Consider the following 21742-nt stretch of genomic DNA (forward strand, 5'->3'; position numbering starts at 1 on the left):
CACAAATGAGTGAAAATACGGATCTGTTTTGTACTCTTGAATCATGAGAAATGTTCCTTATGATAGTCTAAAATAGGTACTCTTTAATTTTGAGTGCATATCAACGGCGACAAGATGTGGTATAATGGGCAAATTTCACGGAAGCTTCAAGCAATGCTGATATAATGCATATCATAATTAAAATGAAACTACAAATTTCCACCATTCTTTTGGGGGAAACTAATAATAATAATGCGGCACCACCAGATGTGACAAAAATTACACTCAAGTTATGAGAAACCAGCCGAAGCCAGTCGCCTCCTACCAATAACTCACCTCTAAACCCCATCACGACAGACGGGTCTGAAAGACAGGATTATACGATACACCCGACAAACAATGGAACATCATGTCAGTCACCCTGCTGTTCACAAAGATTTAAAGCAATGGAAGATGAACCTGCAGAAAAAGACTTAAAAAGACTGTCTCCATCTATTCAGGCAACCTCTTTGTACAGTTCCCATGTTTACATTCACAACAGGAAATGCCATCAAAAAACTACCCCTCAAAACTGCTCACATTAGGTGTTCAAGAGCCCAGGACAACACCTCCCCTCTCCCTGTTTTCCTCCCAAAAAAAGTATAGCTCCAGATGACCCTCAGAAAAGCACAGGGCTGGTATTAACTTCATCAAGGCTGACAGTGAACCCACCTTAAGATAGACTCATCCTTGGGACCCCACCGCATGCATGCCGACTGGTTTTCCATACACATCTAAAAGCCTGCTAGGTTTTGCTCCAGAAACTTGTGCAGTTCAAAATTCAGTAGAGGAATGGGACCGTCAGGATCAATGTGCACTTCAAATACCAAGACATCAAAAAATAGCTATCCGGTTCAGCTATGCCAATAGACCCTCAGTGTATAATTGGATGGTCCATAAGCTGTCAATCTATTTCGCCTTCCTCAACATCAACTGTTGGTTCATATGCAGATCCGACTTCCTCGTCTTCTTCGTCATCATTTTTCATATATAATCCGAGCTGTTCTAGGGGGTTGCCCCCAAGTTGAAACCCGAGACCCTCAGGCGTATGAGTTGGATTCATTTCACCTACCAAGTCCGGGTGCTGTTCACCCGCGACAGTTCCTAGCATTTCAAAATCTTTCAAAAAGAGGCTCCCTTCATTGATTTCTACGGTTTTCTCCATCTGCAGGATCAATGGAATTCACACTTCAGAGTATGGATATCAACAGAGCAAGATGTTGCTTGCCAAATTACATCCTGGGTTTACCTGTTGCAAGGCTTTCCGAGCTGCTTCCCTCTCAAGCTCTCTCTGGCGTTTAGCTTCTGCAGCAGCCTCAGCAGCAGCCACTGCTTCAGCCCTTCTGCGAGCATCCTCGGCAGCTTTAGCCTCAGCTTGTAAACGTGCTCTCTCTGTAATGAAGATTGTACCTCAATACACAGAACTGCAGTTGGTGTATCAGCCCAAAGACTATCAATTCATCTCACCTTCTCTTTGTAACCTTTCAAGCTCCTCCCTCTCACGTTGAACTTTCTCAGGATCCTTTTGCGCAACCTGGTATTAACAATCATATGAATCTTACTGGGAAGCATCAACAAGGCCCAGATAACAAAGCCATCAATAAACTGCTTTCCAAGAAATACCTGATCAAGAGCCTTCTCACGAGCCTTCAGAATTGTATCAGCAAAGCGACTTTTCAAAAGGGCAGCTCGGTATTTCTTATCAGGTGAGACCTGTTTCTCAGACACATTCTCATCTGAAATATCCATCAATCAAATAAGCTGCAAGGAAACCATTTTGTCTACCAAAGGTGCACTTTTATTCAAAAAGACCCAAACGTTCAAGCTTACCTTCATTGTCAGCAGAAATAAGTACAGGGTCAGTACTTTGTTCTGTTATATTCAATGTATTCCGTGAATCTGCAAACATATCAATTGAGAGTAGCTAAAATACACGAGACACAGGTAGCTGTTCTAAAGTTGCAGAAGTTCAATAAAGTAAATCCATAAGCACTTTGAGATGTTTCGAGGTCAAACTGTATCCCACATCGTTTCTACAAAATACTTTATTATCTACGAGAAACAACAAAGTTATACATAAGAAATGACAAAGAAGTGAAAGAATTAAAGGAAGTTATCAAAGATAACATGTATACCCAATAAGTAAAGTGTCCAACCGCAATTTGCAACAATTTAACACTCAAAGAATGGGTCAAACCAAATAATAGACTCCACTTGTTTTTTTCCTCTCTTGAACATGCCAAGCATCATGTCATTTTCATTAAGGAGAAGGAGAGTGGCGGGGGGGGGGGGGGGGGGGGGGTAAGGCAAACAGTTCGATATTTGGTAGACTAAAATGTGTCTGAATGAAATGGGTTCGATTTGGCTGAACTGTAATATGCAAAATAGGAAAATCGCTTGAAATGTCTGGCATGCTTGGCCTTAGGCCCTGTTTGTTTGGGCTTCAGCTTCAGCTTTTGGTGCTTTTAGCAATCTCAAAAGCACTTCTCATATTTACACATGAAGTTGAGAAGCACCTCCAGACGTGCTTTTGGTGCTTCTAGCTGAGAAGCACGTCCGGAGGTGCTTCTCAGCTTCATGTGTAAATGGGAGAAGTGCTTTTGAGATTGCTAGAAACACCAAAAGCTGAAGCTGAAGCCCAAACAAACAGGGCCTTAGCTTGCGTCAACTGTCAAGTCCAACATGGTTGCATAATTCAAGTTCTAAAAGACTAAAACTCTGATAGTATTCCTTCCGTGGGAAAAAACCCCGAGTATTAATCCATTGGATCACATGAGATAGCATTAAATGAGGTGCTTAGCCTTCCACTGCCCAAACTTACAAAAATAGCTTATGGGCGCTAATGATTAAGACTGGGCTTGGTTACTGAATTGAGTGACTTAGTTGGTTTTGCGCTATGCATGATGAGGAATTTATACTTGCACATAGGCAATAGACTGGTTTTGCTTCAAAGCTCAAACTAACAAGGTATTATGTGAAAACATCATACCATTTTCCTGATCCAAGCTAACCACAGACAGTGTGTTCTCCTGCATGTAAGAAGAGAGGAACCATTGAGAAAACAGATGTCCCAACATAATCTGACTCGGTAGCATGTCAATTTTGTTTGGGACTTAATACTGTTCTATAAACTTTTCAGATTCTCAGAATGCAGTAAGTGTGCAGAAGCACCTTGGCCCCAATGTTTGGTGGAGGAACTTTGACATCCAAATCACTTCCAGAAGAACTACTCGAATCTGAGCCATAAACAGAAAACGATAGATAATCCACATTGTTGGGCATGAATATACATGAACTGAAGGAGAATGGCAATAAAGAGAAACAGCATGCACCAAGAGATATTGCTTTGTTTTCCTCATGTTAGTTTTATTGTGTAATATCATGAAATAAGGAAATTAATGGACATTGGCTTGTTTTCTTCATATTGGTTTTATCGTGTAATATCATGAAAGAAACAAATTTATGGATAGTAATAATGTACAGCTCAAGAGAGATGGCTTGTCTTCAAAAGGAATAATTCAATGAACATAAAAACAGGCCCTACTTTAACTACAGACTCACAGACTGGGTCAAACAGCTCCCCAGAGCTGCTCTAGGGGTATGCAGAGTTGTACAAAAATAAAGCAGGACAATTGAAATGCATTATTTGTGGAACTAGACCATGCTACTAGAGAATCCGTTCTACATTATGGAAGTTAACATGAGAAAATAGTGAATGTTTTTAGTAGCACTATCACATTCTGTCCAGGTTTTTGTACATGGACATACAACAGCGCAAAACAAAGTATATAATTATAAACAGACAGCCAGTTTTAGCAACATCATTTCCCATCCTTTTGTCCCTCACGGAAATAGGTATGGGCACTTTGTAGCTGACATTCACAAGCATGACTTGCTTGAAGTGAAGCAGAGCAAAAAATCACAAATGAAGCATAAGTAAATTTATTACCAAACCAAACATGCTGTAGGTATCTTAATGCTCTGTGTTGAGTGTTAATTGCTACAATTAGCTGGGGAACAACTCAGCTGAAGGGTAGGGTGTGCACTGCACTGTGAAAAGGCAGGCCAAATAGGAAAAAGAAACATGGCCATGAAGCTTAAAAAATACTGCTTCAACTTTATCCAAACATACTGAGGTAAATCAGTAAATTTCTTATCGGGGATAAAACTCTTATGGCAAAATACAATCTGCCCCGAGTCCACATATGTTTTACGGTGCGAGTATGGCACATGTTCAACAATTGCTACACATTAATATGGATCAGTTAAGCAGGTGGAAGATAAGTCCTAAATGCATACTTGTTCAACACCTAGCATGATTAACACCATGGTGTTGTTTAGTGACATATTCATGAAATTCAATCATCCAAAAAAAATGTACAATTGTGCACTGGTAGTCTGGTAACTTACTGTCCAAATTTAAGTAAATGCATGTTCAAGTAAAAATATCAGCAGCATGAGCAAAAGTGACCATGAATTGCCGCCTCAAAGATAAGTGAAGAACAAAATTGGGCCATGTTGACCTGTGAGCTATCATCACAATACAAATTATGAACACCTCAAAGTGAACGGGCCCAACAGAATCACCCGTAAGCACTGCAACACTTGTTACTCATACTGTTAAAAACACAACTTGCTTATTTGTTCCACATACAAGTAACAAGCACACATAGGTACACAGGCTCTTATTGGTGCCATGTGAGTTAAATCCAATTGCTAACATGGGGTTGCAATGAATAACATTTAGCACAATGACCAACTCTTTCTAAAATTGAACTAGATTAGAAACCAACATGCCACAATTATCAATCCTACCGATTTCAACTTAAAGACACAACCTTGATCAATAAATTCTGCCAACCTGGAGTCCCAGTCAAGGGCGCTAGCGAGTAGCGACTATGCAAACATCAATTGAGTACTTAAGCGACCTTAATAATGGTAGTGCCAGCAAGGTTATCAATTTGCAGCATGTAACATGGAATCCAAATGTTAAGAACTATAATGGAAAAAAAATATCGCTGAAAACGGTATCAGGTAAGTCAAGATAGAAACTTAGGGAATGTAATATGTGAAGATAAACCATAATTGAAAAAAAATACTTACCACTGGAGGATGATCCTGACTCACTACTAGAACTGCTAGAAGAACTATGCTTGCTGCTTCTGTCTGCTGTTTCACTTTCAAATACCACAGGAGGATATGTTAAAAGTGGAAGATCATTCCCACCAATATCAATGTCTTCTTCAACAAGCTCATTGCCTGCTGACACGTATACAATATTAACTTAGAACAACAATAACTATCACGAAGAAAAAATGAATGAGGAGAAAAGGACCTTCATGATGCATTGATGAGTCTCTGAGTCCATATTCATTTTGAAACTGCTGAACAGAAGAAAAGAATTATCAGCAAATTAACTAATGAGTAATGAAATATCAATCTCTATTACCACAACACCCACCTCAACCTCGTGATACTCGTCTTTTGTAGGGTTTCCAGACGGATTTTCTCTATCGTAGTCATCAAGAAGCTTCTGTAATTCAAATAGTGTAGGATCATCGAGAGCATTCATGTCAATAGTCAGCTCATCTTCATCGGCGTCGTTATCATCGTTAAGATGCCTCCTTATGAACTCAACTACATGTTCTGGAATAAATCCACCGTATGATTGAAGCCTTACGCTTAGATCAACTTTTTGTTTATCTGTCATCATCTCCATATCAGTCGGTCGCACTGGGGCATCCTCTGCCACCTGAGGCACCTGTACCGCTGGTGCTACTGGAGCATCCTCAACCACCTGAACCATCTGTACCTCTGGTGCTACTGGAGCATCCTGGACCAAAGGAGATGCTTTCCTCTTCTTCGGTTGCAAAACTGGATTAGCAACCGCCTCCTCCTTCTGAAAGCTGCCTTTCTTGTATGCGCCTTTATTTGAAGGCTTTTTCTCAGACGGGACCTTGTTGACAATCAAATTTTTCTCAACTGCACCTTTGTCTGAGGGCTCTACTATTGAGGGCTCTACGACAGAGGGCTCCTCCTCTGGTCGAGGAAGCTTCTTCTCAATAGGCTTCCATCTAGGTTCAAAATGACTGCTCATAGTTTTGGCCATTTGGTGCACAACGTTATTGTGTGGGTTATAGAGTATAGCATTGCTAAAAGTTAGCCTCACATCTGCGGCAAATTCCCAAGGTGTAGGATACGAGCCAGAATTCAACTTTTTCTGGATGGTACCCAAATCCATCGGGTGCTTGACTATATCAAAATAATCAGGGATGTTCAACTTCACAGGATCGACTGGGATAGAAAATGTCTGTCCATAGCGATGCCGCATAAGGTTCCTTAGAAGGTCCTGGCATTTTTTAAACAACGGCGCGTAGTTAATGGAGCTGACTGCAGGCTGTGCCATTGATGACATCAGTCCTCTGCCAGACTGCACTGAATAGCTCCTTTTGAGCTTCCCATCCTTTTTATTGCCGTTGAAATCACCCCCAGGAGCCGAGGAAGTCGCACCATTCATGCTCGTCAAAGCGCCTCTGGAAAACAGCCTATTCTGGAGGGCCCTCACCTGCTCGAGCTCCTGACGGAGCTTCATCTCCAGATCCTTCCTATCCGACACCGACATCCTCGACAGCTCAAAGACCTCCCGCGGCACGTTAAATCCAGGAGCATCGCCCCCCTCCTCGGTATTCAAGTTGATGCATTTCCTCTTGGCTTCGGTCCGCGCCGGATTCACAGGAGGCACCTTGGACGCCCCACCAGTCTCCACCCCGTACCGGTAGTCCGGCACGAACCCCACAGGGTGCCCCTTGGAGAACTTCTGCGTCTTTCCCATCATTGCGCGCACAAGGGAGGCACACAGAGGCAGCAGCAGCAGCCAGGCAGCCCTCCTCGCGAACGACCAACACAATGCGCCGCCGCCTTCAGCCGAGAAAATCCCGCCCGCAATTCCGCCGAAAACCTAACCCTAGCCCGCCTGAAGCGAGCGGTTAGTTTATTCCACGGGCCGCCACGAGCAAGAAGGCGGGCCCCCAAAACCCTCGATTCGGGCCGCGGAGCAGCTCGATTGCCGGAGCGCCGCCGCGAGGAAGGATCGAGCCGACTCACCGAGCCAGCACCACCCGCCGCCGCCGCCGCCAACACCCCCACCACCGCACAAAGCCGGCGGCGCCGCCGCGAGATCTCGCGCCCTTCCCCCGCAGGCACCTACGCCGGCGCCGCCTCCGCGCTCCCACGGGCACGGAGAACCCCTCGAGCTCCTCCTCCTCCTACCCGAACGGAGCGCGGCCGCAGAGGCGAAGGCGAAGGCGGCGAGACCTGGGCTTGGGGTTTCTCTCTCCTCTGTCTCCCGTCTCTCTCTCTTCGCGGTGCCGCTCCCCGAGCTAACTAGGCTGGACACGCGAAACGGTGGGGGCCCACTTGTAAGCGACGTGAGACGGGCGGCTGAGCTGTGGGCCTCTTTTCGCAGGCGGACCCACCGCGCAGTCTCTCTTGCCCGGCTCTGGCTTCGCGAGGCGCGATCCTGGCCGTTGGGTTTTTGCAGCGGACGGCCGGATGTGGGGGGCGGCGGTTGCGTGTCCAGGAGCTAGGGCTTCTTCTTCGTATGCTGCAATTCGGTCACGTGTGTGATTCCGACGTCATATATAGACTCACGGGCATGGCAGTCCGCCCCTCTAGAAAAGGTAATTTTATTTTTATTTTGCCCCTCGTATTGGAAAATTATGGTATGGAAAATTATGGTATGAATCAGGTTTTCACGGGAAGAGATTAATTGGTTTCTCCGGTGGCCAGAAAGACGCGAGTATTTTGCGCGGAAGGATTGCAGCTGTAGCATGTACTGTGTCACCGTCCGGTGTTCCTTTCCGTAAGAAGTTCGAAGACACGTGTTTTTATGCATGCACATTGAGATCTTTGTGCCTGGTTTTCGAAGGTATTAATCGTGTTTTATGGTAAGGTTTTAATTGGTTTCCTAGTGGGTATACAAAAAGACACGGTTACTTCGTGTTGAAGGATTGCAACTATAGCTCGTATGCGCCAGCGTCGAGTGTTTCTTTCCGTGAGAGGTTCGACAGTGTGTGCGGTTTTTATACACATGTGTTACTATTTCTACGACTCTGTTTGTTGATACACGAATTGAGTTTTTATGGCAGGAGATTAATTGGTTTCCTGGTGGGCTGGGCAGATAGAAACACGTGACCCACGGGAAAAGGATACAACTATAGCTCGTATCTGGCACCGCCGAGAATTTCATTCTGGAAGAGGAGCATTGCCTGCTGTTTTATACATGCGTGCTAATTTTGTACCCCTGCCTTTTTTGCGAAATCAATAGAGGTTTAATGGTCGGAGATTAATCGGTTTCCCGATAGGTAGATAGAAACACATGTTTTACTTTGGCTTGAAAGGACAGCTTATATGTGGCGTTGTTGAGCATTTCTTTCCGTAAGATTCATCTATGTGTGCCGTTCTTATACACGCACAATGGATGGAGCACGTGGTACCTCTACGAGGGGGCTATCTACACGCGGATTTCCATATTTGAACCGAGCTTTATGGCATGACATCGATTGTTTGTTTGGGCAATTGATGAGTACGAATATGTAAGCATTTGCGCGATACATACAATCATGGTTCACATGTTCCGAAACGGTGAACACGTGAGCATTCCGTTGGAGACATGTCACAGCATATACATGTTCCATGGAGTCATGAGGAGTAGATTCAAAACTAGCAAGCACAAATATTTTATGAAAAACTCCAAACCATCACATGAGCTTGCACGGAGCTTATAGCATCTTTTTCTTTAAAGGTAGAGAAGCCATAAGCCTAACTTAAGTGAGCACAATTTGGTTGCTTTAGTGAGTACTGACATGTCAACCAAGTGACCAACCCTAAACAGCTGTCCGGGGCCCACCCTGCCAGCTCGGACACTTCCCCGCCTCTCCAATGGCCGGCGAGAGCGTGTGTCCGTAGCGATTTCTCCCCACGCGCACTTCTTCTTCTTCTCCTTTTTGCCCCCCTAGTCGAGTCGTCGGCGGGTAGAGCGAGAGCGATCCGGGGCGCCGGATCTCCCCTTCTCTCCAGACTCGGCCGGCCGAGCATGGGGGACGCCGCCACAGCCGCGGGGCAGCCGCCGCCGCCCTCCGCCGCGGCCGCGGCGTCGGGCCCCGCATCCTTCTCCTACCTGGCCGTGTTCGCCAACTGCCCGCTCATCGCCGCCGTCCTCGCCTTCGCCATCGCCCAGTCCATCAAGGTCCTCACCACATGGTACGCGCCCCCTCTCTCCTCTCCTCTCTCGTTTCTCGCCTGCCTCCCCGCCGGCTGGCTGGATGGCAGGATGGCTGGATCTGAGATCTTCTTTCTCCCGTGGCGGGATCCGCCTGCGCAGGTACAAGGAGAACCGGTGGGACGCGAAGCAGCTGGTGGGGTCCGGGGGCATGCCGTCGTCGCACTCGGCCACCGTCACCGCGCTCGCCGTCGCCGTCGGCCTGCAGGAGGGCTTCAGCAGCTCCCTCTTCGCCACGTCCGCCATCTTCGCCTCCGTGGTTAGCGCTGCTCCTCTCTCCCTCTCTCTCTTCCGCTGTTCCTAGCTGTTGGAAATACTGGATCTTTCGATAATGGGCTGTCGATCTGACTAGCAGTCTTGCGTGCTTGGGGACATGATTTGGTAAATCCAGACCATTTGTTGGATCACGTCAAGTAGTTGATTTAAGTCAAGATCAAAGTTTTTGTAGGAACCTGGAAGGTATATCTTGGTTTGGTTATTGATACAACTACAGTACATATGAGATGAAACCGCAAGTGCCTTCCCAAACATCCTGCTGAAATTTCTCTGATTACATAGAGGAGGATGGATGTGGTTGGGGCCATGGTAGCCATATTGTTTTGTTTTGTTGCAATATGGCAACAAAGATGTAGTACCTCATAATAATTTGCTGCTAAAATGTACTAGTGCCTAGTGTATTCGTTGATTAGTCACCAGAGGTACTTGACTTTGCTTGCAAAGTATGGCTGTACCGAGCCTGAGAAATCATCCCTACTTGTAGTACCAAAAATCAATAACACGCACAAGAGTGGCATTATAATGGTACCGCCATACACCAGCTAGGCTTGCAGCTTAACTGCTGTAAAATGTGCTTTAACTCCCCAATACCACCAGCACCACATCTTTCACTGTGGTATCTCATTCAACTGATCATGTTTTGTAGGGTTTCGTTGCCATCTTCTTCAGAAATGCAGCATTCTGCATTCTGTGTCGCATTAATGTTATTTTTCCACTAACTTGACTAAAGTTAATGTTTTGGCAATTGTTTGCAGGTGATGTATGATGCTTTTGGTGTTAGACTACATGCAGGGAGGCAAGCAGAGGTACAACCTGAAACCTTGTTCCGTAAGCCAATGAAAAGCAAAATAATTTATGGAGGCTAAAAATATTTCAAATGATATTGGTAACTTTATGCACGCTTAGCTGGCTATGACAACATTTTGTATTTTGCAGCACTATTAATGCATGTAGTTTCCTCCTATCATAGTTTACCTTACAAGTTGTTATACAATAGAAGTTTGTGAACCTGAGGACATGCTACTATTAAGTTCATATATGCATAACTTGGGAAGCACCATAATGTTTTCCTGTTGGATATTCGTAGTATTTTATTTTTTCTGCTAACGGAGATCCTTCAATTCTCATTCAGCATAACTATTTTAAAATGAAATGCCAGGTCTTGAATCAAATTGTGTACGAGCTTCCATCGGAGCATCCACTTGCTGAAACAAGACCACTGCGAGAGCTCATAGGGCATACACCTCCTCAGGTTCGATCTATCTCTCCTCTATCAACCATAATGTCGAGGAAGATGAATGCCTAATTCTACATGGGCATGCATGATGCCTGCACACAAGTAATTAAAATGCACGAACCGATGACTCCTTATACCTCCATATTTGCTGTTACCTAATGGAAGTGCATGCTATTAAATGAAAGTTGCAATTTCCCTTTAATGTGTGTGACTACAGAGCTCTCATTACATGCATTTGTCTCGACTCATAAGTATGAAACATATTATTGATGCGGAGTTACTGTATCAGGTTTTTGCTGGTGCGGTGCTTGGATTTGCAGTAGCCACGTTTACGGGGATGATAGCCGGGCTTGGTAGCAATGGCTGACTTCACAGGTGGATCCAAGGTCTTGATAGCTTCATCATTTGTTGCGTGGAAGTATTAGAATCCAAGTTGGATTTATGGTTTCAGGAAGCCAGCTTGTGCTACATAATGATTCTTGTATAGGCCTATTTACTTTGCTGCAAACAACGTCAGTTTCTTGGGGAAGAGAAATTGTCCCATTCTTTTGTACCTAACTGGTAAATAACAATCGTGTTATATTCTGCAGTTGCTGACGTGAAATTTGGCAGTAATTGAGCATGTTAGCTAAATCTTTCTCACTTGTTTATTTTTTCTCTCACTTTTTTCTTATTGAACATACAGAAATGGCAACCCTTTGTGTCTAAATTAGCAAGCACAAATGCCAGTTTTTTTTTGTTGAAATCGGAGAAGTTGCAAGTGTATGTTAGATTGTGTCAAATCTTTCTGATATGTTTCTTCTTGAACATACAGCGATGTAAAGCCTTTGTGTCTAAATAAGCAAGCAGTATATACTAGACAAATGCAAGTTATTTTTGTTCAAACCGGAGAGAAGTTGCAAGAGTTTGCTAGATTGTGTCAAAGCTTGGAGTTTCAACGCAACTGTATCAAACAGTTATGCACATGCCGTGGATATGTATCTGGCCAGTGAAATGTGAACATGAAGCGAAATCTTTTTTATAAGCTGCAATACCATGTTTATTAAACCAAAACTAAACAAAAGCACATGACTGAAAGTAACCATCAGCCGATTTCATACATTACACTGCTGCTAGAATATGCACACGAAATATTTTCACCAGCCATCGCCTTCTGCACAGTGAGTTCCACAATTGTTCAAACACAAGCGTGCACCCAAAATTCTCTACCTCAAAAGCTGGCAAAGTAAACTTCAAAACAGGTGTCTGCGTCTTGAATTTCGCTTAGTGTAATACCAGTCCACAGGTGCGCCTCTAACTGAAGCTGGGCTCGTTGTCCTAACAGGCTAACATCCGAAGGTTGTCTGAAGCCAGGATATTGTTCCTCCCAGATTGTTTACCGGTAGTACGAAGCCGTGATGCACAGCAGAATTGATGCGGCTGCTGTAACAGCCAACTCCTGAGACAAACAATTGATAAACATAAACATTTATTACATCACAGACAAGCATTATATAATACATATGATGTAACCAAGGACCAAATTGAGCTCGATTTGAAATCCTTTATCTAGTCAGTATCTACATGTTTTCGACATGGAACTATTACGCTCTCACACCAACGTACACATACAGTAACTCTACTGCCACTTGATTGTTTTCCCTCATTGCTGATCATATAAACTCACGGAGCCTGATGGTTCTACCCATATGGTTGACACTATGCTTACAAGCACATAGCATTTGGTATTAAAACGATTTGAGCATGCTAATGCTGATTACCTGGTAGTAATAAACAGCACGGGGAGTATACTGCCATGAAAACTCAACCAAGTTAAGTGCTGCTGTATAACCCTGAAAAGATTAGCAGATAGCTGTCAAACCAAAATGCAAACTAAAACCATCAATGACCATAGCTAGGCAGCATTGCAGCATCTGGACCGAGGAAAAAATAGATGATAACCAACTGACCAGGGATGCAACAACTACACAGCCGAATATCAAACCCAAAGCACGGAATACTCGTTTTGCCATTCGCACCCCCCTTCCCTCAACTTCACCATACTCCTGCAGAACACACCAGAATGTAATTATGGGACAGAAATTCCCATAACAGTTACCAGACAAATATAAAAAAACTTCTGATTACATGTAAAACATATGCAGGCAACAGTAGTAAAACACTGTACAGTAAAATGTGCAAATTGTAGGCTAGTGAGAAGGCAAATGGGAGTCACTAGGAAATGCTCTCACGTTATATATTGGAGTTATCGGTGGCTCAGTAGCCCTTAGCTTCTGAAGTATTCGGTAGAAGAAACCAAAACATAGGAACTGCAAAGGCTTCCAGTCTGCATTGCCCATAATAGCTATCCAAACAACCTGCAGTATATTGCAAATTAAACATCATCCACAAGAGAAATCGTATTTCTTAACATAAAGATATGCTTCTAGCAAAAAGAAATCTATAAAAACATAACTTCCATTATCCAAAGTTGATGTCATTCAAACTTCAGGTACAGAAGATGGGGAAAAGATCAGACTTTTCATATATTAGCCATTTTTTACTGTTTTTACTCTTTAATTGGCCTGGGAAACATATGAGAGCTTTAGACTTTGTTGGAGAGATGAAGAGAGGCAATTCATACCTTTCAAGTTTTAACAGTTACTAAGGGCATTTGACGGAAACATTATCGAAGGAAAAAAAATGGCAAGTAGTTGAACGCCAACTCTTTTAGACGAGAACAGTAGAATTGTCATCTATTTTGGACTGGAAGGAGGTTGTGACTTCCTAATCAGTAGCACCAAGCCGTCCAAATTTAACATGTGTTTAAAAGCATTCGTATGCATGGTAACCGCCTAACAGGCTACAACATACGATTAGTCCTAAATACACTTTAGCATTAATAGCTTCAAATTTATTGCTTTTGTTACAGGAATAATCTCATGGAGCCCACATACTAACAGATAACCAGAAAGCAGACACTGAAGTGCATCACAAAGACGATATTAGATCAGTAATAGCTAGAAAATTGAGATCATACAATTGCTGCTGATATTGCCAGATTTATGCGCATATCCTTTTCTGTTGATTTGGAGGGTCTGCAAGAAGAATGAAGTCATCAACAGTATTAGCCTCACAAGGATGTTGCTTTTTAGTTTTAATCACAAGTACTCTGTGCACATATCCTTGTCAACAAAAACCACCCCACATGGAAATTAAGAATGTTGGTATTTGTTCAGTATGTAAATAAAATAATAACCATGGGGAAGGCAGAGCTAAACATGCCAAAGTATGCTTATGCGACAAAACATGCTTGCCATCTTGAGTTGAAATTTCTCATAGATGCTGGCCAGCATCTTTGTGCTGATGCTCATGAGTAATAAAGAGAATTTACAATTTCATAACATGCACCACAGCAACCAAATGTTCCAGACAATTTCGATGGATTAACGAAATATAAATATCTCATACTCATTAAAGTTGAGCTAAATGTACCTAGGTCCCCAAGGAACAATAGGTTGATCGTCAGCATACTTGATATCCTTTGATACCTGAAAGTGAGAAAGTAAATCAGACAACTAATGAAGAAAACCATCTTAAGGAAAATGGCAGTGAGTAAGGACTTATTAAGGTTTCAAACTACAGGTTAAATGAAGTAAATCAAAGATGCTTAAGGCCGTGGAAGAGCTCTACGTACTAGAAGAATGTTAACACACACGCTAACTCCAACTATTGCTTTGTTTGATTATCTATCAATCTGTACCTTAGATGTTTACAATGTAGTGAATACCTTATCTTCATAACATACATGCCGTGCCTGTGACTCAGTGAATTTTACAGAATGTGTTCGGTTACTCTGTTTTATGTGGTATAACTCTGTAATGTCTGCTAAGAATAGAATACAATTGCACATAACACGTGGCTTCTTCAAATAGGACATATAAACATCAACAGACGGCAAGCAATGCAAGTAAATCTTGTAAATTGTGAGTGTCCTAAGGTACGAAAAACAAAATCAGCATCCATGGACGCCAGAACAACCGACCTGAACTGATCCATACGTGACCCCTTTCTTCCTATACTGCAGCTGCTGCATCATGACAGTGTCGTACGCCTTCTCCAGCTGAAATCCCAAGAGGTGCAACATTAGTGCACCGCAACAAAGCTAATAAAGGATGCAAGCCAAAACACACAATCAACCAATGCCCCAAAACACCACATAACCTTGGCCAAGAAGTCCTCGTCGCCCATCTCCTCAGCTTCCTTGCGCTTCCTCTTGTACGCCAGCTTCATGTTGTCGAAGCTATCTAGCGGGGTAATGCCCAGAATCTAGCACCCCAAACAGCACAAAATCACAACCCAAGTCCATCAAGCGCACCAAAATGAAAAATCATATCAGAAACTCGGCACCATTTCGACATATTACCTCATAAGAACTCTCCTCGTCGCCAGACTCAGCGCCCCCTGCCGCCACCGCCGCATCCGCCTTCACGACGACGACCTCGCGCCGCCTAGGGCCCGCCGATGCCAAGAGCCTCCAGTTCCCCGGCAAGAATTACACAAAATATCATCACCACCACCCAACAAATTTCTCAAAACCTTCCACAATCCGGAGATAAAGAAAGGAAAAAAGAAAACGAGGTGGGTTTATCGAGTTACCGGAGCGGCCGAGGGATGCCGGCGCGACGAGGGAGCGGGAAGAAGGCCCGGCGCGAGAGGGGCGAGACCAGAGCGGGGACGGCCACGGCCGCTGCTGCGCCGGCGGTCGCCGTCGTGGCCGCCATTGGTGGGGCTTTGGGTGCGTCGCCGCGTAGGGTTTTCTCAGACGCGACGGCGAGAAGGAGACGGCGAAGCAGCCATGGGAGAGAGCGATTGCGAGGCCTATCTGCCCCCCGGGGTGGGGCGTCGACGAAAGGTCGATGGGCCTTGTAATGGGCCTTAACCGGCCGGGCCCATTAGATCAGACAAAGCTTTAATGGTCTTTTACGGCCCATGTTTCCATGGCGGTCTCCGAGCCGGATCCAGAGGCGGTTAGCGTTAGCCGCCAGGTATATACTGAGAAAAAGAAAAAAGGAAACAAAATCTCGCAATTCCTTCGGGTTCTTCTGGTTGGTGCGTTCCTCTTTCCCCTCTCGTCTCTCGCCGCCGGTCGCCGCCGCGTCGCGCCGGCGAGGCTAAGTGGGAAGCAGCCGCCATGGCGACCGCTTCAGGTGAGTTCATCGTCCCGTATCCCAACCCCTAGTCCGAGCAGCACCAATTTTTTTTTTTATCGTAGACCACGCGGACTCGATCCGATTTACCCGATTTTAGATCCGTGGAGATGTTCTGTGGGTGATTCCGCTTCGATTCGACTGGAATTAGGGTTCCGTTGTCTGATTTTGGATCGGGGTGGCTAGTTTCCCCCTCGACGGGTTACCTTACTGCTGTGGGTTTCGCGTTTCTGGCAGTGTCGTTCAAGTCCCGGGAGGACCACCGGAAGCAGCTCGAGCTTGAGGAGGCGCGGAAGGCGGGGCTTGCCCCGGCCGAGGTCGACGAGGATGGAAACGAGATTAACCCTCACATCCCGCAGTATATGTCCTCGGCCCCGTGGTACCTTAACGCTGAGAAGCCGGTAAGTTGCTGCGTGCCCTAGCGAAAATTCTAGGCTTCTAGCTTGTGCCTAGCTTGTGTGGCGAGGGATAATTTGGTTGATGGAAGCCCTGACTCTGTTGTGTTGTTTTGTTGGGTTTCAGAGTTTGAAGCATCAGCGGAAATGGAAGTCGGACCCGAACTACACCAAATCGTGGTACGACAGGGGTGCCAGGCTCTACCAGGCCAACAAATACAGGAAAGGCGCTTGCGAAAAGTAAGTGTGGTATTCATTCATGATGTTGGTTCTTGCTAATATTGTTCATGATAGATTCTCCTTGTTATGTGGATGGCCTAATTGGGACTTTGTAATGAAGTTTCAGACATTCTTGTATTCTGCTTTCCATGGATGTTCTTTAGCCTGTGCGATTGAGCGTTTCTAACAGATAATTTTTCTTGACGTCTCAGCTGTGGAGCCATGACTCATGACAAGAAGTCATGCATGGATCGACCGCGGAATGTCGGAGCTAAATGGACTAATATGAATATAGCGCCTGATGAGAAGGTGGAGTCATTTGAGCTTGATTATGATGGGAAGCGTGACCGCTGGAATGGTTATGACACCTCGACATACACTCGCGTTATCCAAGATTATGAGGCTAGAGAAGAGGCAAGGAAGAAGTACCTGAAGGAACAACAGCTAAAGAAACTTGAGGAGAAAGATGGTGAGCAAGAAGGTGAGGATGCTGGTAGTGAAGAGGATGAAGAAGATGGCCTGAAGATCGATGAGGCTAAAGTTGATGAGAGCGCTCAAATGGACTTTGCAAAGGTAGAGAAGCGTGTGCGCACAACAGGTGGTGGAAGCACCGGAACTGTTAGGTATGTCCTGGATTACAAACAAAGGCTGTTTCTTTGAAATGCTAGATTATATACATGGTCATGTGAATCTGAGATGTATGAACATTTGGTTCTTACTTCTTAACACTAACGCTTAATTTGATCTAAACAGGAATTTGCGTATCAGAGAAGACACTGCAAAGTATCTTCTGAATCTCGATGTGAACTCTGCTTATTATGATCCCAAAACTCGCTCCATGCGTGAGGATCCTTTGCCAGATGCAGACCCCAATGATAAATTCTATGTGGTAAGTGATATAGAACATACAAGTTAAATGCTCTACACTGTTAAAATTCACATATGAAATCTTCTGCTGGCTAGGCTATTACCTTCAGTATTCTGATATATTGTTTTGCTCCAGGGTGATAACCAAAATAGGCTTAGTGGACAAGCTCTTGAGTTCAAGCAACTCAATGTCCATGCGTGGGAAGCTTTTGACAAGGGGCAGGATTTCCACATGCAAGCAGCCCCATCTCAAGCTGAACTACTGTATAAGAGTTTCAAGATCAAGAAGGAGAAGTTGAAATCTGAAAGCAAGGACAAAATTATGGAGAAGTATGGGAATGCTGCATCTGAAGAACCAATTCCTCGAGAGCTGCTTCTTGGGCAAAGTGAGAAAGAGATCGAGTATGACCGGACTGGTAGAATAATCAAAGGACAGGTTGGTACATAATACTCATTCATTTGTTCATTAATAATTACATATCTTTGTATATTGCAATGATGGAAGGCTGTGATTATAATCTAATGCAATGAAAGTTGACATCAGTTATATGCTGCCCTTGCGTTCAAAGTTTTTATTTGTTCTGGGACTGTATTACGTTGTGAACAATCTGCTACTTCGATTGCCTCTGAAACCTAGGTTGTCAGTAGACTCACTACAGATGTTACTTGTTATGTTCGTCCTTACAATCCTAACCCTGAGAACGCCATTTAGCTAGCTGGAGCATTTTGCATCAAAATAAGATAAATAGTATGTTACTAATTTGTGATGAACTTAGTAGGTTTCTAGAGCTCTCATGTGGCTACCATATGTTTGGCTAAATTTCCAGTTTAAAGATACTGAGAACTGTGCCCTTTCTGTTGATGCCAGTGGTATTATTTGCACGATTAAGATTGGTTACTATCATTCTAGTTCAACTGTCCATGTTATTTCTTAGTCTTGGTATGGTCTTCAGCTCTAAATGCTTATATTTATTACCTACAGGATGTAGCTCTTCCTAAGAGCAAATATGAAGAGGATGTCTTGATTAATAACCACACAGCTGTGTGGGGTTCATGGTGGAAAGATCATCAATGGGGGTATAAATGCTGCAAGCAGACTATAAAAAATAGTTACTGCACAGGTTTGGCTGGAATCGAGGCTGCTGAAGCATCAGCTGATTTGATGAAGGCAAATATGGCCCGCAAGGAGGCTGCAGAAGGTATGTTGTTGAAAAAGCATCTTGGCTTATGTTTATGTATGCGTGGACAATGTCGCACTGTACATTGGACAAGGATAGAACCATTGCTGTTGAAAAAGCAACTTCCAAGTTGTCTGAAATACCAGGTCGCACTTTAGGATCATTTATGCACGGACAAGAAAGTAGTTTTCATATAGTCATATTTATGTGAAAAACTTGTCTAGTTAATGATAGTGTGAGGTCTCAAGAGTTCCGACTGTTTAATGCTTTTTATGCTAAGATAATACGAGACCGACAATGAGATACTGATACACAGTTAATTTGTTTTCATGTAATACTGTTTCAATTGAGATGCCAGTCCATTTTACATTGACCATGTATACATAATATGGTCATTAACTCCTTTGAAATTATTTGATGCAGAGGAACCTGTCCGACAAGAAGAAAAGAAACTAGCCACTTGGGGAACAGATATTCCTGACGATCTTGTCCTTGACCAGAAGTTACTCGAGCAATCCCTAAAGAAGGTTAGCATCTCCTGTTGAACCTTTGCACGTTTCATCTTTGTCGATTCCTTGTCGCAGGCGCTGAAGCTATGTTCCGTTTTCTGTAGGAGGCCTCGAGGAAGAAGGAGGAGATGGACGAAAGGAAGAGGAAGTACAATGTGAAGTGGAATGATGAGGTCACCGCGGAAGACATGGAGGCCTACCGTATGACAAGAGTCCGCCACGACGATCCTATGAGAGATTTTCTCAATTAGGTGTTCATATACCCTGCCTCGCAATGGCAGCTGTTGTGTAACGCAAGTGTAAGCTGAAAATGCCTGGACTCCTTCCTGGTGTTTGTGTGACACTTCCTTGGCCGGATGATTGTTCATGTCTGCGATCTGTTAGTAGTGACACGAACAAGGAATGGCTTGTCTCTTTGAGGGTGTTACTTGTGGTAATGTACGAACAAATATGATCTTGTGATATATCCAAAGCAGAACGAAGACATGCTCATTTGTTTTCATAGGTTTCTGTCAGTTAACTTATATTGATACAGTATCTTTTACTTCATTAATGGTAGTGGAACTAGTTCTGTTGGTTCTGCCAGTTGCATCTTCTTATTTGTGGAACAAATAATCATCTCATGCTCATTGAAGTGAATTATGATACACTTCATAGTAAATAGATTTGGAAGGGACACGTTCTTTTCCTAAAGCAAAGCGCAAGCTATCGGATTTTTTACTTGCTACGCCGGTGAATATCTGAAGCAACCGAGCCTTTCTGACAGAAAGACACTGATAATTCTGTAACCCTTTTTCTTTATTGCTGTCATATATTTTCGGACCTATGAATCAACAAACACTGTTATGGACAATTGACACGAAAACCAAGCACTACAATCTTCTTCTAGCAGGGACCCTACACTAATCACTATTCTTAATCAATTTCTTTCCAAACTGCAATCCAAACCAAGCTACTCTTAACATCTACACACATGCATCCGATCCTCATGCATGGTTAATCTTAAATACTCCGTATGTACACAAATTATACTTAATGATGGATGGATCATGATCGACCTCATGTCATGTGCCTCTTGCGAGCATGGCCTGGAACTCCTCGGCCGACCGCTGGCTCTGCAGCCGCATCTCCTCCCTGAACTTCCTGATGAACATCTCCGCCCTCAAATCCACTTCCCCCATCCCCCCTCTTTCCCTCCCCGGGCTCATCATCATCATCAAACCCTTCATCTTCATCCCCACGCCACTCGATGCAGCTGCCGGAGCCGCACGCCATCCGGCAGTAGTAGTCGTGGGCTTGCTGGTGCTGGGCTGCTCCTCTTGGTCCAGGACGGTGAGGCGGAGGCCCATGGGCTGCTGCTGCTGATGGCTGTAGAGCTCGTCCACGTACACCGGAGCGAAGCTCCGGCGGTGGGCTTGGCCGTGGCGCGTCACGGACGACGGCCGCCGGCGCTGAGCTCGGTGCCCCGCCGGCGCCGCCGCCCAGCGGACGCGGCGGAGCCTGGAGCGCGCGGCGGCGGCGAGCCCGGCGCACCACCGCCGCCAGGCGTGCTTCCTGCTCCCCATCCACGACGGCGACGGCGACGGCCAAGAGGAAGAGGCGGCGCCCATGGACACGGCGAAGCAGGACATGGCTATAACTAGATTACTACACTGGCTTCGATTAATTTGTGTAGCTGGTCAAGACTCAAGAGCGTGTGTGGGAAGGAAGGCGATGCCTAGCTAAGCTGCGAGAAGCTCGGCCATGTCTTTATAGGAAAGGAAGGAATGAAGCCGAGCGCGTCGCGTGAGCGTGAGCGTTGGAATTGGATGGCTGCTTTCGGCGGTTGGGGGCGGGTAAGACTCACGCTATGTGCGGCTTGAGCTTGACCTCTGAATTTGCTTTTTATTTTTATTTTTCGAGAGAATGAATTTGCTTTTATACTGCTTTGCTTTGTTCTTTGAGTTCAGCTCTGCTCTGGCAGTTGGCTGGTATTTTCCTGCCTTTTGCTTTACCTTGCTTGCTTGCTTCAGCAGAAACTTTTCTCATTACTTCTTCTTCCTTTTTGTTTTTCCCCTTTCTCCTCCTCTTTTTCTTGCCCGGCCAAGTGGTTCATTTGGGAGTTGTGGCATGTCAAGCTGCGGATTTTGTGCTGCTTCTGTCTCCTCCCACCGGCCATATGCACGCGCTATACTCAAGCAAAACGTAGAATGGATCATAGAACCTTTCTGTAATCACACACCCAAGCAAAACGTACAACAGAAAAACAGATGGAGCTTGCTTGGGTTGGTAGGGTCGCAAATGCACGTGAATTCTTAAAAAATTCACAAACTAAACATCCTGGATTTGCAAATCTTTCTAATTATGAATTTATGATGGCTGTGTGCAGAGGCTGAGGCTTGTTCCCCTTTTCCAAAAAAGAGTCACCTAACTAATTCTTTGTGAAATATTGGTCTATCGATCTTCAATATCCAATCACCTCCATGTAGTAGAAATTTGCTACTCCCTCCTACCCATATTATTTGTCTCAAATTTGTCCAAATATCAATGAATGCATGTTTAAAAAGCGTCTAGATACATGTAATATTTCGACAA

At 44.5% G+C, this 21742-nt stretch overlaps 5 protein-coding genes across 6 annotated transcripts; 2 read left to right on the top strand and 3 right to left on the bottom strand.

The window, feature by feature from the left end:
* Positions 1 to 185: 185 nt before the first annotated feature.
* Positions 186 to 7382, bottom strand: LOC100821021 (transcription factor GTE9). 2 transcript variants are annotated; one of them, XM_010235971.3, is made up of 10 exons: positions 5480 to 7382; positions 5354 to 5399; positions 5122 to 5277; positions 3190 to 3254; positions 3008 to 3047; positions 1849 to 1917; positions 1642 to 1754; positions 1486 to 1552; positions 1268 to 1410; positions 186 to 1183 (listed from the first exon to the last, which is right to left on the bottom strand). In XM_010235971.3, the coding sequence occupies exons 1-10, from the start codon at positions 6851 to 6853 to the stop codon at positions 923 to 925; spliced, it is 2334 nt and encodes a 777-aa protein (XP_010234273.1). In that variant the 5' UTR covers positions 6854 to 7382; the 3' UTR covers positions 186 to 922. The 2 variants fall into 2 exon arrangements, with proteins under 2 accessions (XP_010234273.1, XP_010234272.1); XM_010235970.3 differs by having other exon boundaries at positions 5354 to 5402.
* Positions 7383 to 8991: 1609 nt separating this feature from the next.
* Positions 8992 to 11446, top strand: LOC100821322 (uncharacterized membrane protein YuiD). The gene is made up of 5 exons (XM_003573281.4): positions 8992 to 9279; positions 9401 to 9557; positions 10330 to 10380; positions 10734 to 10826; positions 11101 to 11446. Exons 1-5 carry the CDS (start codon positions 9113 to 9115, stop codon positions 11176 to 11178), a joined length of 546 nt encoding a protein of 181 aa, XP_003573329.1. The 5' UTR covers positions 8992 to 9112; the 3' UTR covers positions 11179 to 11446.
* Positions 11447 to 11807: 361 nt separating this feature from the next.
* LOC100821624 lies at positions 11808 to 15658 on the bottom strand. Its single transcript, XM_003573282.4, has 10 exons — positions 15450 to 15658; positions 15217 to 15325; positions 15015 to 15119; positions 14836 to 14913; positions 14286 to 14341; positions 13831 to 13888; positions 13043 to 13168; positions 12761 to 12856; positions 12572 to 12643; positions 11808 to 12249 (listed from the first exon to the last, which is right to left on the bottom strand). Exons 1-10 carry the CDS (start codon positions 15572 to 15574, stop codon positions 12187 to 12189), a joined length of 888 nt encoding a protein of 295 aa, XP_003573330.1. The 5' UTR covers positions 15575 to 15658; the 3' UTR covers positions 11808 to 12186.
* Positions 15659 to 15840: 182 nt separating this feature from the next.
* Positions 15841 to 19721, top strand: LOC100821942 (pre-mRNA-splicing factor SLU7). The gene is made up of 9 exons (XM_003573283.4): positions 15841 to 16000; positions 16238 to 16401; positions 16523 to 16635; positions 16827 to 17237; positions 17368 to 17503; positions 17618 to 17917; positions 18464 to 18680; positions 19083 to 19186; positions 19273 to 19721. Exons 1-9 carry the CDS (start codon positions 15985 to 15987, stop codon positions 19417 to 19419), a joined length of 1608 nt encoding a protein of 535 aa, XP_003573331.1. The 5' UTR covers positions 15841 to 15984; the 3' UTR covers positions 19420 to 19721.
* A 224-nt stretch (positions 19722 to 19945) lies between these two features.
* Positions 19946 to 21024, bottom strand: LOC100832250. The gene has a single exon (XM_003571297.4). The coding sequence runs from the start codon at positions 20797 to 20799 to the stop codon at positions 20233 to 20235; it is 567 nt and encodes a 188-aa protein (XP_003571345.1). The 5' UTR covers positions 20800 to 21024; the 3' UTR covers positions 19946 to 20232.
* Positions 21025 to 21742: the final 718 nt, after the last annotated feature.

The sequence above is a fragment of the Brachypodium distachyon genome, chromosome 3 (assembly GCF_000005505.3).
Source record: "Brachypodium distachyon strain Bd21 chromosome 3, Brachypodium_distachyon_v3.0, whole genome shotgun sequence".
Lineage (NCBI taxonomy): Eukaryota > Viridiplantae > Streptophyta > Magnoliopsida > Poales > Poaceae > Brachypodium > Brachypodium distachyon.

Bases quoted from the DNA above. Each gene is read 5' to 3' on its own strand.
- LOC100821021 (XM_010235970.3), bottom strand. From the start codon at position 6,853: ATGATGGGAAAGACGCAGAAGTTCTCCAAGGGGCACCCTGTGGGGTTC. The intron at 1,918-3,007 runs GTATGATGTTTT...ATATGTTTGCAG, and splicing joins TAGCTTGGATCAGGAAAATG to ATTCACGGAATACATTGAAT. The intron at 1,184-1,267 runs GTAAACCCAGGA...TTGATCCTGCAG, and splicing joins CTCGGAAAGCCTTGCAACAG to ATGGAGAAAACCGTAGAAAT.
- LOC100821322 (XM_003573281.4), top strand. From the start codon at position 9,113: ATGGGGGACGCCGCCACAGCCGCGGGGCAGCCGCCGCCGCCCTCCGCC. The intron at 9,280-9,400 runs GTACGCGCCCCC...CCGCCTGCGCAG, and splicing joins ATCAAGGTCCTCACCACATG to GTACAAGGAGAACCGGTGGG. The intron at 9,558-10,329 runs GTTAGCGCTGCT...AATTGTTTGCAG, and splicing joins CCGCCATCTTCGCCTCCGTG to GTGATGTATGATGCTTTTGG.
- LOC100821624 (XM_003573282.4), bottom strand. From the start codon at position 15,574: ATGGCGGCCACGACGGCGACCGCCGGCGCAGCAGCGGCCGTGGCCGTC. The intron at 13,169-13,830 runs GTATGATCTCAA...AATATACTGCAG, and splicing joins TGGCAATATCAGCAGCAATT to GTTGTTTGGATAGCTATTAT. The intron at 12,857-13,042 runs GTGAGAGCATTT...TGTGTTCTGCAG, and splicing joins CGATAACTCCAATATATAAC to GAGTATGGTGAAGTTGAGGG.
- LOC100821942 (XM_003573283.4), top strand. The intron at 17,918-18,463 runs GTTGGTACATAA...TATTACCTACAG, and splicing joins GTAGAATAATCAAAGGACAG to GATGTAGCTCTTCCTAAGAG. The intron at 19,187-19,272 runs GTTAGCATCTCC...CGTTTTCTGTAG, and splicing joins TCGAGCAATCCCTAAAGAAG to GAGGCCTCGAGGAAGAAGGA.
- LOC100832250 (XM_003571297.4), bottom strand. From the start codon at position 20,799: ATGTCCTGCTTCGCCGTGTCCATGGGCGCCGCCTCTTCCTCTTGGCCG.